The sequence below is a fragment of the Dreissena polymorpha genome, unplaced genomic scaffold, assembly GCF_020536995.1.
Source record: "Dreissena polymorpha isolate Duluth1 unplaced genomic scaffold, UMN_Dpol_1.0 chrUn013, whole genome shotgun sequence".
Lineage (NCBI taxonomy): Eukaryota > Metazoa > Mollusca > Bivalvia > Myida > Dreissenidae > Dreissena > Dreissena polymorpha.
Window position 1 is genome coordinate 128,765 of NW_026273327.1, and position 17,324 is coordinate 146,088.

Genomic DNA, 17,324 nt, shown 5'->3' on the forward strand with positions numbered 1-17,324 from the left:
CAGGTCATCACCGGAGTTCGCGGTCAGTAAAATAATCGTTATATAATAAAGACGCTATCCGTGAACTAGGTGACCTGGAATTTTCTTTAGACCAGAAATATGTTAAAAGAAGATATTCAGCAATATAATTATGGTATGTCAATAATAGATTCTTAATGTGTTTTCAACAATACAATGATAAATATTATTTTTAATAAATTTAACAATAATTATTCCACCATATTGCCTAATGTACTAAAGTGATATTATGAGCATGTAACAGTTTATAGGTGTCTATCGCAACCGTTGATTATTTTTGATGTTTCTACTTCATATACACTTATAGTAATTAATGCAGCATCAACATACTAAAACAATATACCAGAAAGAGAAAAATAATGCATTTGAATATTAACCGTACTTTCGGTTGACAACTGATCATGCGTTTACGAGTTGAACCTAAATTTAGTTTTAGTGCAGATTTGTTCATACGACACAAAGACACAATATTGTTTTACGGATCATTTCGGCTTACAGGACTGGGTGGGTCACGTAAGAATATCGAATATAAAATATATTTTTATAAACAACTGGTAGCAAGGTGAGTTGCAGATAATTGATCAGTAACCACATTTTAACTAACTATTTTGACCTGTTAATTCTTTTCAGCTCAATTCAACAGTGCAAAATGCCCATAATATCACTTTAAGCATGAGCACGATGATTCTCGATACTGTTGATAAAATCTGTAAATCAAATAGCAATGCCCGACAGACCACTAAAACAGGTTTGTTCTCGTGTGGCCGGTTGACTCATATGTTTAAATTTCACTTCCATTCTTCTTTTGGTTTTCTGTTTTGTATCTATAGGTTTATGACCAGCAATATGTTATAATGAAAAATAAGCCGCGAAAACTCCCCGTAACATCCCGTACTGCGTGTGATGCAGCTAAGAACTGCACAGAAAAAGACATTCGCTATCCTTGATCTCATTCATTAAACTATTTACGCCGTATATCTTTTTTAAAGATATTTCTTGTTTATGCATTTGCATACTATAAATAACCTTTAAACTGACCTTGCAGGACAAGTTAATTTCTTGTGAAAAAATGTCAACATACGATGTAGCATGGTAAATACTCATAAATAAACAATTTTTTTTTGTGTTACTTTGAAACACTATATGAACAATACATAAATGAGGAAATACTTCATAAGGACCTATCAAGTTTTGGTGAATTACACTATTTACTTGTTTTTGATGCATTTTTGATCGGAAAAAATGGTGACCGTGTCAAAACATTTTTCCGCAATGAACTGCATCATGTGCGATCGTTCTATCGCGAGATTTCACGCGATTTCTATACCCACGAATCAAACAGAACCCACGACTCAACCAGTAACAATTACTTAATTATTGCAACAATTATAATATTTTGAACACAATCATGTCCATATATTTATTAAAAATACATGGTTATCAAAAAACTTAAAAAAGCTTTAGCCCGTAAATAAGGCAGCACCGATTATCATATTACTTTTTTTCACAAGGAAAAAACTGGGAAAATTATTATTATCGAATTATTTCCGACGACGGTTGTTGTTCTGAGTTTATTTACAGGTCCCACGCCCCTTCACGGTGTCATTTTAGCTGGACCTGTCCCGACGACGGTCCGACGACGGTTCGGCCTAGCTTGACCTTTATACATGTGCCTTGACTGCGGCATGCATTCGGCAAAGCGCCTTATCTGTATAAACATTTGAGGAAAACTTAAACAAAATTATTTGAAAGGAACTGGCAACGATAAGGCGATGGTTCAAGGGGCATTCATGAATATTTTAAGATGGTAAACATAACAAGAAAATTATGGCCATGGCATAGCTAGGTATATATAATCATTATAATGTGTTATCTAACGTCTGACCAATCAGGCTAATTTTAGAAATGATAAAAATAGCCTAGGCATTACCAAATATGGTTATAGGAAATCCCTCTCGTCATTCTCTCAGTCGGGTTTGCATTATATGTAAAGTAGCAAATGAGCGATTCACTATAATACAGAAACGCTGAACCAGTCTAATTGAGGAAGCTTGAATTGTGACACATGCAGAGCGAATAAACACTACATTTTTCGAAGAAAAGAGGAAAACAAGGACACATTTGAGTACACCATGCAGGTGAGTTGTTGTTTTTGTATTTAATTTAATATAGTTGATACTGGTTGTCTCTTAAAATATCCGTAAAGGTATTTTTAAAGTATTAGATCTGTCTTTATGTGAGATTAATTTCGGATCGAATTTTCGGATGGAACACATTTGGTGTAACTGTTATTTTCCTCAATCTATGTCTAAAAGCAAAAATGTTATTTAAATCTAAGGCTTAATTTACGACTGAATTTACGGTTATACTTTGAAAAACTGATTTTTGTTAAAGCAATATTTTAACATTGAGACAGAATTAGCCAAAAACATTATCAGTTAGTCTACTCCTATAAATATGAGGTCGATTTACATCGACCTCATATCGTTTAACGTTATTTTGCAATAGCATCGTTCCAACATGAATTAATGTCGGAAGCTTTAACGGCATCAAATTCATATAACAGCACAGAATAATCATGCAATAAATTATTAAACATAAAATATAAACATTATTTTACTAATTGCATTAGAAGAATGTTTATACAAACTTACAAGTAATGATAGTCCAGACCTTAAAACACTACCGCTGTTCAAATTCCATATTGTTGCCATATAGCACTGTGTAAATTGAAAGTTGCATAATGTTACCTCATTGGTCGGTTATAAATACATTGTTTCTCTATATATAGTATTTGATTTAGACGAAAATAATAATTTACATGGAATGTCATATTAGTTTTCCATTAAAACTTTGATCTTGCCATGTGTGTTTATGGACGTTATTAATTATGTTATACTTATTTTTGTATTTCATTAGGAATTAGAATGTATAGCCCTTTTTGTTTACTGTTTTTAGCAAACGATTCGCGGCTTATTAAGTTAAGACACGGAAAATAGTTAAAGCGACACTTTCCTTTAAAGGTTTAATTTGAACAATATTAAATGTAATCTTTTTTGGTATTTATATATTTTATTGACATGTTAAATTCGATACTTGAAAAGGTGTTTAGTCTTTAAAAAGATGTCGCTGATATTGTTAATTTCAATAACTGTTAATATTCCAGGGCCCTCAATTTGTCAAATCCACGGCCGAAATTCGGCCGCATTCCCCCCCTGAAAAGTATACTTTTTTCCCTTTTTTGGGGAATTTTTTTATTTTTTTTTATAGATAGATGTGTCTCATGATTATTATATCTCAATTCCATTTTAATTTAATCTTGTCAAACATACTAAATTATGAAAAAAGCAATGAATATAGTGCAAACATGTACAAATGTTATAATTAGAGAGTAAGTAAACAATCCTCCCAAAAGGGAAACGCCGCGAAAATTCCCCCTGCTACATGTATGGATAGCGACCCGCTTCCCCTAAAATGGATTTAGGGCCCTGTATTCTCAATGTTATATAAGAAATTGAATAGTTTCACTGAGTTGTATTCCCGCCTAAAATCCGATATCGTAAAACGCGCAACGGTTAAGAAAAGGTCTGAATAAGTTTAAGTATTCAGATCCAAATATCAGCAGCTGTGCCAGCTGGGAAGCCCCGTTTTGGCTTAAACAACCGCAAGCGAAACAACATACTTTTTTAAGTCTTGCACTTAGACTCCATGATCACAGAAATAACATTGAAATCCCCAAACCAAGATGATATTTGCATTTAGAGTATGGAGTATGCACAAGAGTTAAATTGGTTGATAGAACGAGAAAGGGTAAATTATCTTAAGGATTTAAGTATAGTGTATGTCCATTAATACAGTGTCGGAGACTTTTTTCGCTTTTAATGAACTATTCGATTATCAGTATTATGTTTCGATGATTATTATGTCTCACTCATAATGAGCTTCTCCACCTTTATTCATGATTTAAATTTTGTTCATGTACGTTTATGTATGTTTTGTTTACTTGTGAGTGTGTGCGTGTGAGAATAGGGCTGGTGCGTATTTCTGCATTTTTGTTTACTTTTTGTTGACTTCTTATGAAAATATGTTGTTCTCGTGGGCCTCATATGGCGTATTAGATCGTAATAAACACCTACCATATATTCTTAAAAAAAAAATGTTTTATAAAAGGGGCCTTTTTACAGATTTTTGGCGTGTTTTGAAGTTTGTCATTAAATGCTTTATATTGATAAATATAAACATTGGATCTAAAAGGCTCCAGTAAACAATCAAGAATAAAATTAAAAAAAAGGGAAAAAAAAGTAGCCCGCATCAAGGCTTGAACCAGTGACCCCCGGAGTCCTGGAGTAAAAACCAATTAGACCGCTTGGCCATCCTGCCAAGTATGTATAAGCGACCTATTTTAAACTTTATATAAGCAATCTTCGTAGTTTCACAAAATTAAACAACAAAAACAGGATTCTCAAAATTATTCAATCGTTTCGCGTTGCAACGCGTTATAATTTTCAGGTTTTTAAATCGCCAAAATTGCGTATAATGGCTATATTAGACCATGGTAAATGTTCAGTATTACTGTTTCCTCACAAAAATCATAACTAAAACAAAAATTTGCGAATCTGAAACAACTTTTTTCAATTTTGTCAATTTACCAAAACGTGAAAAGATCCCTTTAAGTATTATTCCGTGTTTGCTGTCAAACACATTTTTATTAAAGAATACATTTCATAACGTTGCGCAACAATTAATGATGCATACAACTGGTAGTTTTAACACACACATATAGGTTTCATTTAATTAAAGAGAACAGAAAGCTAAAAAGTGATGTGGTTTGTTGTACAACAACAATTGGTTATTTGTAACCTATTCAAAAAATAATTTCGTTCAAGATAATTCAATGTAATTCTATAAACGACAAACACACTTCGTGTGTTGTGTATGTTTATTTTTAAAATGTACAAAAGTGGTTTAAAAGCACAATTTTTACACATTTAAGAGGAAATCGCTCACATTTATGTCTAATTAATGATAATTTTATGCATTAGCAAAGATTTAACGAGAAAAACTGAAGTTTAAGTTGAAATCAATTTGCTATAGGAAAACGACGTTAGACGTTTAGACGTAATCGGTAGATAAAGTCTAATTATTTGGACTACAGTTAGTCAATCTATCAAGATGGTATAGTACCAGAAAGTCCGTTTACCAAAAAGGCAGCACCAAAAAGGCCGCATAAGTGAACCAAAAAGGCCTTATGGTATACCAGAAAGGCCATACAATATTTTGTATTATCATTGAAAAGTTATGCTGAATATAATTATCATATCTATGAAATAGTCATAACTTGTTTATTAATCTACTTAAAAACCGTTAATTTTATAATCAAAGTCGACAAAAATATAGCGAATTATCGCATACAGTATGAATTATTCGTTAGTCACAATAATTTTCGTTGAGTAATAGATGTTTCAGTTTTTTAATTAAAAGCCGTTAATTTTGTAATCAAAGTCGGCATAATTATTGCCAATTAGCACGTAGGAATAATCCGTTTAAGAAAATTTAAATTTTCTCTTAACTCTCTGTTTGCATCAAAAAGTGTAACAAATGAGTAATGAAGGTGTTGTAAACTTACGTATCGGCCAAATATATATAAGATCCAGAATTATTGAGAAATATATAACCCGTTCATGTGTCAAAGCTGTCTATAGTAGTTGCTTTGTTTTATTCGTTATATTGAAAAGTATATCAGACTTTATTTGGCGTTTGAAATATAGTGTTTTTAAATCATGTAAATTATACGAATTTCTTCACGAGTGTTAATTTATTGTGTGTTGATATTGTGTGAGTGTTGTGGTATAAGCATTGTTATAATCGTATAACATAGTCAATGTCGTCAAAAAGTAGCATACACAATAATTAGTGTACAACGTTATTCTTGAATACTATGTGAAGCAATAAAATAAATAAAATAAAATATACGCATATGGATTAGTGACTGCTAAAAGACAAATATTTAATATATTTAACATATATAATTAAGTACAAAATATATCATTATATATTATTAATTTCCTCTTAAACTATTTTTTTGGCAATTTTTAAAATATAATAAGTTGAAAGAATTTGCATGTACAAAAAACCACAGGTGGTTAGCGTGTGGCTATGCTATTAATTAGTGAAAACATCATTTTGAATGATAAATAATCATATTATAACGAAAAATTAACTTTTCTGAAAAAAAATATTTCACTATCAAATATATATATAACAAGGTATGCAACTCAAAATCAGCCCAAAACGGGGTGCATCGCTTTGAACAGCCATATCTTCATCAATTTTGCAGCGATTTTCACGATCTCGGTCTTATTCAACGCAGAAATGAATTTCCTTTCTGGAAATGTATATGTCTTGCAATATTTTTACAAATGCTGGGTCAACTTTTAAGAAATAACACGATACACAACACGCATGACCCAGTTGACAGTGATCATGTATTCTTTATGAATGAAATCTCCAGTTGTAAAGACACACCTCCGCATTGGACCAATGAAATCACTCGTATGTTTAAAATGTCAGTTAGTTGAAATGTATGTAAACAAAGGTTTCAAACGGCGCTGGACAGTTAGTCTTGATGCAGAATGTAACGACAAGAACGGTAATAATGTTTTTTCATACGTTTTATTGAATTATGGTATCGAACTACATGAACTTTATAGGGAAGTTGCCCTTTACTCCGTGAAGATTTCAGTCTTAAAGACAGCATGATCACTGTCAACTGGGTCATGCGTGTTGTGTATCGTGTTATTTCTTAAAAGTTGACCCAGCATTTGTAAAAATATTGCAAGACATATACATTTCCAGAAAGGAAATTCATTTCTGCGTTGAATAAGACCGAAATCGTGAAAATCGCTGCAAAATTGATGAAGATATGGCTGTTCAAAGCGATGCACCCCGTTTTGGGCTGATTTTGAGTTGCATACCTTGTTATATATATATTTGATAGTGAAATATTTTTTTTCAGAAAAGTTAATTTTTCGTTATAATATGATTATTTATCATTCAAAATGATGTTTTCACTAATTAATATCATAGCCACACGCTAACCACCTGTGCAAAAAACTCGCTTATCAGGCCGGGTATCCAAGTGTCAAGGGTCATTCACAGTTTGCGGCATCTGTTTTGATAACGGATTAGTAGAATGCTCACATACATGTATGGTGTAAAATGACACTTATTGGCACCAATTGATAATGACTTGTGCATTTTAAAATAGTTTCTTAACTTTTAACGATATAAAACTAGCTACATTAAATTTGGAAGACTTAAACCGTCAGGGGTGTCAATTTTCCGGATTATTCCGGAAATCCGGATTTGAGCCGTCCAGGGTTGATTTTGAGGTGAATGTAAAATTGATGAGTTTGTTTAAGGCGGGTGGGGGTAGGGACAAAATTCTTTTAGTGCGGGATCATTTCAGAACGAATGTTGTTATAGCATCGTCGGAATTCCGGACATTTGCGCATGGTACCGATTTTATTTATTGATTTCTGATTGGTAAGCGGCTAGCACTGACATGAGCAGTAACTGACAAAGTAAAGCACTGCAATATCATATTTTAAAACAATATGTTAATCAAATTACATATTGACTGCGTATTTGCTAGGTTACCGGTTACTGGTTTACTTTTTCTGCAGTCAAATGATATGCATATTTTATTTCATTTGCAAATGATGTATCGCGACATGTTTTCGGACAGTTGTTTTCGGATACGGTATGGTTTGTCGATTTTAATTTAATTTTGAAGTTCTTAATATCATTTGTTTAGAATGACAAATACACATGCGGTGTTACGGATGGTTTGGTTTAAAATATTTTGCATTGTTCTCACCAGAAATTGCACCTAGAAAGACTATAAAAAAAGAACAATAAGCTAGGGGCTCGGGGGGGCTCTCTTCCCTTTATCCTACGGCCTCAGACTCTCGGCTTGATTTTCCGGATTTCAAATTTGGGACAATTGACACCCCTGTAAACCGAAATAAATAAAAATGCTTTATTCTATGTGATATTATTAAAAATTATAACAGATTCATTGATTGTCTATATTATTAATTATTACGCATTTCATTATCATTAAAAATATATTAAGCAAAGTTAATAATGTCTTTTTTTAGCCGACTGCATTCGAATGTCAGATTTATTTTATGTTGGCCACCTTTGAAAATATAGTTTTAAATGTTCCATTCTAATTTCTCTATATAGAGGACAAACAGGTAAAAAGTGACACTCATTTTCTATAGCGTGTCCGTTGCAAAACTTACATTTTCTATTTTCGCGTAGTATCTTATTATAACGACCACTTTTGATCTCTAATTTATGTGACAAGTATGAGGCGAAACAGTGCACCACCTTCGAGTTCCCGGCCAAGGTCGGTCAAGTGTTCGGTGTTGTGCTGGAGTAATGCACATGTACATGTATATTGTTGAAATTCTGTTGTATTTTGTCATGTTCACTGTATATTCTATATATTTTTTGTAAATGTATTTTTTGTAATAAAGAAAATAAAAAAAGTTCATACATGTTTAATGTCGTACTCCATTTTAATTTAATAGAAAATAGAATAAACATGTTAAACAATATTATTATGTACTTGAAATTAATTGAAATGATGTATATTTTGTAGTAAAGAAAAAAAACAACTTCATACATGTTTTATGTCGTATTCCATTTTCAATTAATTGAAATATGTATATTTTGTAATAAAGAAAATAAAAAACTTCATACATGTTTATGTGGTACGCCATTTGATTTAATAAAAAATAAAATTCACATGTTTAACAATATTATTATGTAATTATGTTGTATTTTGTCAGTGTGACTGTATAAAGTCTGTAAATGTTTGCTTGTAACTGTTTATTTTGTTTTATAAATTGTGTGATTGTGCTTGTACATTGACTGTATATATCGTAAATGTATATTTAAACATAAACAACAAATGAAGAAAATAATTAACTTCATACCTGTTTTATGACTTATTCCATTTTGATTTATGTGTATTTGTTTGTAAACAAAATTTGAAACCTAAAATAACAATAATTGCTTTAAGGCCTTTTTGGTTCATTTTTTTGCCTTTTTGGTACGCTTTGGGGCCTCTTTGGTAAGGCCTTTTTGGTATTCGGCCTTTTTGGTATGTGGCCTTTTTGGTTTTCGGCCTCTCTGGACCTAAACCATCAAGATTATTGTTTTCAGAGTCAGAAGATACCGTAAATACCATAGAATTGTTGTAAGGCTAGTAAGTAAAGATCAGGATCCTTTTAAGCCTACATCTTTGTTTTATGGTGACTTGACTTCACTTGCATATGCAAGCGGTCGAGTGGATTCTTCAAGGCCTGAAATGTTTCTGTTAAGTTAGTTATAAACCCTTCAATTTATCCAAGAACACGGGTAGTACAATACTACCTGTATTTTTTAATATTGTAGTACAGGTACTAATTGATTTTCAGCATTACTCCTTTTTAGCTCACCTGAGCGATAGCTCGGGGTGAGCTATTGTGATCACTCACTGTCCGGCGTCCATCCGTCTGTCTGTCTGTCTGTAAACAATTTGTAAACATCTTCTTCTACTAAACCATTGAGCCAATTTCAACTAAATTTCATGTGGAGCATCCCTAGGTCATGGGACAAAAGAATTGTTAAAAAAAATTTGATCACATAACCAAGATGGCCGCCATGACCATATATGGTAAAAACCTTAAAAAATCTTCTTGTCAGAAACCGCTCATCAGATTTTCAAAAAAATTCACAGGGATGACCTTTGAAGGCTCCCCTGAAAAAGTTGTTCAAAGAAATTTGATTCGTCAAAAAACATGGCTGCAGGAGCTCGTTGAACTTTGCATGTTTATTCGTTTTTGCCTATTTTGTGAAAACTTTCAAAAATCTTCCACATTTTTTGTCCGATCCTTTCCAAATTTGCACAGTGTCTTTATATCAATGAGGACACGAACCCTACAAAAAATGAGCATCATTGGTCCATGAAGTACAGAATTACCTCCCCTTGAATTGAGAAAATGGTGTTTATGCAATAAAGTCCAAATTTTTCATCCAATTCTTTCCAAACTTGCACAGTGTCTTCATATCAATGAAAACTCGAGCCCTGATGAAAATGAGCAACATCAGACCATTAAGTCCAGAATTATCTCCTTGAGATGGCAGATTTAGAAATAATTATAGTGTACTCTTTTTTCCAATTAATAGTGCTATTAGAGTAAAGGATTTGCTGGCTACAGGCCAGGTTTCTCTGACACGATTCTCTTCTGATGGCTTTGCTGCAGACCACATAAACCCTTAACCCAGAACAGTTAATTCTTTCTGCAAATGTTTGTGACTGTGGAAATCGTTGAAATAAAAGAAGAAAATGCTGAGATTAGCATTTTCTCCTTTCATCACAATGCTTCCTACCCTATTAAATCTGTTTATTCTTATTCCATAATAACTTAATTTGTCGTCTGCAACCTCTTTCAATTTGAAAAGGGTAAACACTCAGAAATCAATTAATGCTGTAGTTTTGTTGATGAGAAATTATTTTTCCTTTAAAATGGGAGGTGATTATTGCTTAGGAAATTGCTCTGGTAGGGTTGAATCATCGTGGGAAATTGAGAAATTGTTCAGTCCAAAATATGTTGATTGGTAAAAGGATTTATCCTTATGCAAACATGGGTTGCCTGTTTAGTCGATGATATCTTGTCAATTTTGAGAAAAAGGAGGAATCTCTTCAAAACAAGCAAAAAATCCTTTTATCTCAATGTTTAAGTTTTTAGCGTACCTGAGCAGATCATATTCTCCTAAACCATTGAGCCAATTTCAACCAAATTTCATGTGGAGCATTCCTACGTCACGAAAAAAAAATATTGTTAAAAATAATTTGGTCACATAACCAAGCTGGCCGCCATGCCCATATATGGTCAATACCTTAAAAAATCTTCTTGTCAGAAAGGGCTCGTCGGATTTTCATTTTTTTTTAAAAGGATGATCCTTAAAGGCTCCCCTAAAAATTTGTTCAAGAAAATTTGTTTCTTGTCAATTACCATTGGGCCTAAGGCTATTAAATTTGTCCAGGTGAGCGATTCAGGGCCAATGTGGCCCTTGTCTTTCTGTCTGTGGCAGTACTGTTACTAATTTCACAAATCCTTATCTGGAGCAATGAGATAGTACGATGGCGACACTGCGATAGTAAGATGGCGACAATGCGATAGTACGATGGCGACAATGCGATGGTACGATTTCGACAACGCGATATTACAACGGCGACAATGCGATAGTTATCGTATTGTCGTCATCGGAAATTATCGCCATTGTACTATCCCAGTGTCGCCATTGTATTGTCGTCATCTAACTGTCGCATTTTCGCCATCGTACTATCGCAAACATTTCTCGTGTGTGTCGTGTACAGATGAAAATCATTCGATAATTAGACTTCATGTACAACATCACATCATTCTTCCTCGGGGGAAAGCGTAGTCTTTAATATTTGATTGCTAAATAAAATCTTCGTATCGCAGAGGTCGCTAATATTATTGTACACAGCTACATGTGGGGTGGCGTGTATTCGGTTGCCTGAGCGCTGAGCCAGATGCGCTTATCAAGAAGAATTTGATTGACAGCTGGAAAATCAATATTGGCCACTCGCTGAGAAATGCATTGAAAACAGTAGCTCTTAGGCGAACTGAATGACCAATTTACTGTTGAGTGTTGACATTTCAATGTGTTGTGTATTTGACAATAGCGTACATGCAGATTATAGGACGTCCAAGGGACTTCCACTGTGCATAATGGACGTACAACTGCCGTTTTCGAGCGTAATTTACGCCCGGTTGTCCACCTATGTCAGCCTAGAGAGACTGCTAATCCTTTGTGTGTATGTTTGAGCATCAAATCACTCTTATTAACCTAAATAAACATTAAACAAACATCGATTTTTTTTCAATTCAATGTTGCTCATATTATTCAACCGATGCCCGCTATTTTTAACCAGGTTTTCCAAAGGAAAAAACTGGTTATTAGATTGGCGAATGCGGGCGGGCTGGCTGGCTGGCTGACTGGCTGGCTGGCTGGCTGGCGGGCGGAACAAGCTTGTCCGGGCCATAACTATGTCGTTCATTGTCAGATTTTAAAATCATTTGGCACATTTGTTCACCATCATTGGACGGTGTGTCGCGCAAAATAATTATGTCGATATCTCCAAGGTTAAGGTCACACTTTGAGTTCAAAGGTCAAAAATGGCCATAAATGAGCTTGTCCTGGCCATAACTAAGTCATTCATTGTGAGATTTTAAAATCATTTGGCACATTTGTTCACCATCATGGGACGGTGTGTCGCACGAAAGAATCACGTCAATATCTCCAATGTCAAGGTCGCCACGACTGAAAATAGATTTTTTTTAAAAACAAACTTACAAAAGGGTTTAATTTTGTTTGTTCATTTCAAAAGTTCAGTTTGAGTTTTCTCCCTTTATCAGATTTTTTTTTCACAATGAAAACCTGGTTTTGTGACAATTTTGTCCCTTGTTGTTTATAATCTCACTATGTAACATACATGTAGTGGGTGGGGTAAACATGATGAAAAAGGCCGGAATAAGGAGAAAAACATTTGAATATAGGGGTTTATTGCATGAACCTTCATTTGTAAGGTACATGTAAGATAAGATGATTAAACTTTCAAACTCAAAACCACGTCGTTTGTATTCGTCAAATATTCAGTTCGGGAGGTGGCGAATAACGAATACGATTCGTCCACAGCCGTATTCGAGTAATTCGAATATTCGAATGTATCGTTACAGCCCTAATGGTAAGACGACGGTGTCTAGCCATTATATGACAGCAAAGTGTTTTTTTGACACCCTTCCGTTACGCGCAGACATATTGTTTTTTACGGGTTAAAGAGTACAGAAATCACGCGACAGAATAGACAATAAAACCGGAACCCAGTCTACAATTTCTTGGTAATTTAAATTAATGAAAAGCGTCGTTAGGTTAGAGACAAGCACATCACGCCGCGCTGACGCGAACGTATCGGTACGGCCAGATTTTTTTCGTAAATTTGTAAAAAGGATATTAAAGTCGTAATTGTTCGTCCTTTTTAATAAAAATAAAAGCGTAAACCTTCATTAAAAAGCCGTATTTAAGGTTGTACGGCTCTTATCTGGAGCTCTGAAAGGTAAATTATTCCATTCATATATATACCTGATACAATTTCTGATATGAATTATTACGATGGTCCTTTTGAGCACAAAGTTGCAAAACAAATGAATATTAAGCTACTTCATTAATTTGTAATATTTGCGGGCATTACAACTGAATACTAAGAAATTTATTGGAATAATTTTTATATATATTTTTTTATATATCTTTTGGTGTTTATGCCGGTTACAACTCAATCAAAGTTTGGAGTTAAGAAACACAAAGTCTGTATGTATTAATATAGTAGCCCATTTAAACCAGTGTGTATATCATATTTTGCAGAATTGTGCACGTTGTGTACATGCCACACTAAATCTATATAACAGAAAAATACACAAAAAAGTGCAACATATATACACAACAAAAAATGTTCACAACTGAAAGTATGCAGTATGTATAACACAGACATGTACACTGCATGTACATCGCAAGAATGCACACAGATGTAAATTGGAAGAATGTACACAGAATGTACACTTATTTAAGCAAACCATTAACTGACCTACTGTAAGTTTGTCTCATGTTCACCCCAGAGCAGCAGTACTCTGGAGGTTGAAGTGTTCACGCCGTGTACTCGCTGTCTATATGGAGTTCTCATGCTCTGTGTTCCAACAAATGCAGAATGCCCCATGCAAACCATAGAGATTCTCTGGAGCCAGTTTTTATGTTCCCCACTATAGTAGTGGGGGACATATTGTTTTTGCCCTGTCTGTTGGTCTGTCTGTTGGTCTGTTGGTCTGTCTGTTTGCGCCAACTTTAACATTTTGCAATAATTTTTGCTATATTGAAGATAGCAACTTCATATTTGGCATGCATGTGTATCTCATGAAGCTGCACATTTTGAGTGGTGAAAGGTCAAGGTCAAGGTCATCCTTCAAGGTCAGATGTCAAATATATGTGGCCAAAATCGCTCATTTAATGAATACTTTTGCAATATTGAAGAAAGCAACTTGATATTTGGCATGCATGTGTATCTCATGGAGCTGCACATTTTGAGTGGTGAAAGGTCAAGGTCAAGGTCATCCTTCAAGGTCAGAGGTCAATTATATGTGGCCAAAATCGCTCATTTTATGAATACTTTTGCAATATTGAAGATAGCAACTTGATATTTGGCATGCATGTGCATCTCATGGAGCTGCTCATTTTGAGTGGTGAAAGGTCAAGGTCAAGGTCATCCTTCAAGGTCAGAGGTCAAATATATGTGGCCCAAATCGCTTATTTTATGAATACTTTTGCAATATTGAAGATAGCAACTTGATATTTGGCATGAATGTGTATCTCATGGAGCTGCACATTTTGAGTGGTGAAAGGTCAAGGTCAAGGTCATCCTTCACAAGGTCAAGGTCATCCTACAATGTCAAACATCATATAGGGGAACATTGTGTTTCACAAACACATCTTGTTTTCTAATGGATTCAAAGTTTGGCTGCCCAGTTTGGGCACTATTTGGTAGTGGTACACATGTTTCTCACCTAGGGGACCGGGGTTAAATCCCTGTTCCCAAGGCATGTGAGTTTAGTAAGTGGTCACCATAGGGGACAGGTGGGGTTTCCTCCCTATACTCGGGCTGCCAACAACACAAGACCAAACCAAAAATAAAAAATGTATCTTTCAGTAAAAATATTTAATGGTTTTTAATTGCGGCTATATTTCCAAATTCGTCCCAACTTTTGTGAGTCAAATAATTAATCAAGTAGGAGTGCTGGGACACATTCCGGCTCAACACATTATGCAGCCTCAGGTGTGAAAAGACCTCATTATATTCAAAATAAACACATAAATGGAAATAAAGCATTATATTATATGATGTGTAAATATTTTCTAGGACCCAAACTTGGACACAGAGTGGAATGATGTACTCCGAGCAAAGGGCATCTTGCCTCCAAAGGAAGAAAAGGAGATTACAGAAGAAGACCTCATCAAGATGGTCGAAAGCACCATAGAAAATAAATCCAAAGGTAACGCTCAAGGGTTACCGGTAATTAAAAGCATCATAGAAAATAAATCTTAAGGTAATTTTTAAGGGTTAATAAAAAGCATCATAGAAAATAAATCTTAAGGTAATTCTTAAGGGTCAATTAAAAGCATCATAGAAAATAAATCTTTAAGGTAATGCTTAAGGTTTAATTAAAAGCATCATAGAAAACAAACCTGAAGGTGATGCTCAAGGGTTAATTAAAAGTATCATAGAAAACAAACCTGAAGGTGATGCTCAAGGGTTAATTAAAAGCATCATAGAAACCAAACCTGAAGGTGATGCTTTAGGGTTAATTAAAAGCATCATAGAAAACAAACCTGAAGGTGATGCTCAAGGGTTAATTAAAAGCATCATAGAAAACAAACCTGAATGTGATGCTCAAGGGTTAATTAAAAGCATCATAGAAACCAAACCTGAAGGTGATGCTTTAGGGTTAATTAAAAGCATCATAGAAAACAAACCTGAAGGTGATGCTCAAGGGTTAATTAAAAGCATCATAGAAAACAAACCTGAAGGTGATGCTCAAGGGTTAATTAAAAGCATCATAGAAAACAAACCTGAAGGTGATGCTTTAGGGTTAATTAAAAGCATCATAGAAAACAAACCTGAAGGTGATGCTCAAGGGTCAATTAAAAGCATCATAGAAAACCAACCTGACGGTGATGCTCAAGGGTTAATTAAAAGCATCATAGAAAACAAACCTGAAGGTGATGCTCAAGGGTTAATTAAAAGCATCATAGAAAACAAACCTGAAGGTGATGCTTTAGGGTTAATTAAAAGCATCATAGAAAACAAACCTGAAGGTGATGCTCAAGGGTCAATTAAAAGCATCATAGAAACCAAGCCTGAAGGTGATGCTCAAGGGTTAATTAAAAGCATCATAGAAAACAAACCTGAAGGTGATGCTCAAGGGTCAATTAAAAGCATCATAGAAAACAAACCTGATGGTGATGCTCAAGGGTTAATTGCGCTCTATTGGTCGTTGTAGGCTCAGTTAATGCATAAAAGTACCCGGGGTACTCTTAAGTATTCTACAATGGACACTGTATTGAAAATACGCTTTAAGACACCTTGCCCTACTCTAGAATACTTTTTAGTATATTTTCAGGACCAAGGATATTTTGTTATTATCCCCCGCCAAAGGCGGAGGGATATTGTTTTGGCGTTGTCTGTCCATCCGTCCGTCTGTCAGTTCGTCTTTCCGTCTGTCCTTCCCTCCGTCCGTCCGGAGCCATATCTTGGAAGTGCTTTGACGTATTTCATTGAAACTTGGTATGAGTATATCAGTGCTCACTCTGGCCTTCAGAAAATAATAGCCATCATTTTTTCCTTCAAAAAAAATAGCCAAAACAGACGCGGACTTTTCCGCAAAATGGTACTGAAGGTATAAAGAAAAAAAATGATTATCATGTTATCTATGTTTAATCAAATGTATATCTATATCTATCCAGACCATCCGTAACACCGCATATGTATTCGTCATTCTATAATTTTTTTATAAAGAATGCCGAAAGCAAATTAAAATCGACAAACCTAACTGTATCCGAAAACGACTGTCCGAAATAATGTCGAGATACCTTTTTTGAAAATAAAATAAAATAGGCATATGGTTTTACTGCAGAAAATTAAACCCCGTAACCTTGCGAATACGCAATCAATATAGGTTGAAATATTGTTTTAAAATGTGATATTGCAGTGCTTTACTTTACTCATAGATAAATGATTTAAATTGCGAGATGGCGGACATTTGCAACATGCGTAAAATGGTACCGTTTTCAGAAAGTAGCGAAAGCGTGAATACATGCAACATTGCAAGTTTTTATACTACTTACCTTTTGAGAAGTGTCAAATGTTTTCAACGTTAATTAGTATTTTGAGCAACAAAAACACATTAATGAAAGAAAAATAACAAAGTCGGCTTCTTTATTATAAACAAAGATCTATTAATATATCTTTGGGTATCATTTGAGCAACGTAAACAAAATAATTACAAACAAAATTGAAATCATTATCACACATCAAGACATGTTGAAGCAGAAGACAGATAGCGGTAATGACGGGGATAATTAGTTGATGGCGATTAAATAATTATTTAATCAAGAAA

At 34.2% G+C, this 17,324-nt stretch overlaps 1 protein-coding gene across 2 annotated transcripts in view; it reads left to right on the forward strand.

The window, feature by feature from the left end:
* Window positions 1–2,021: 2,021 nt before the first annotated feature.
* LOC127863535 (phosducin-like protein 3) overlaps window positions 2,022–17,324 on the forward strand; it is a 37,176-nt gene continuing 21,873 nt past the window's right edge. The window contains exons 1-2 of one of the 2 annotated variants that reach the window (XM_052403082.1): window positions 2,022–2,156; window positions 15,068–15,200. In XM_052403082.1, coding sequence (XP_052259042.1) covers window positions 2,151–2,156; window positions 15,068–15,200 — 139 coding nt within the window. In that variant the 5' untranslated portion in view covers window positions 2,022–2,150. Of the gene's footprint in view, window positions 2,157–7,388; window positions 7,534–15,067; window positions 15,201–17,324 lie in introns of those variants that run through there. The other variant, XM_052403083.1, reaches the window with a different exon arrangement.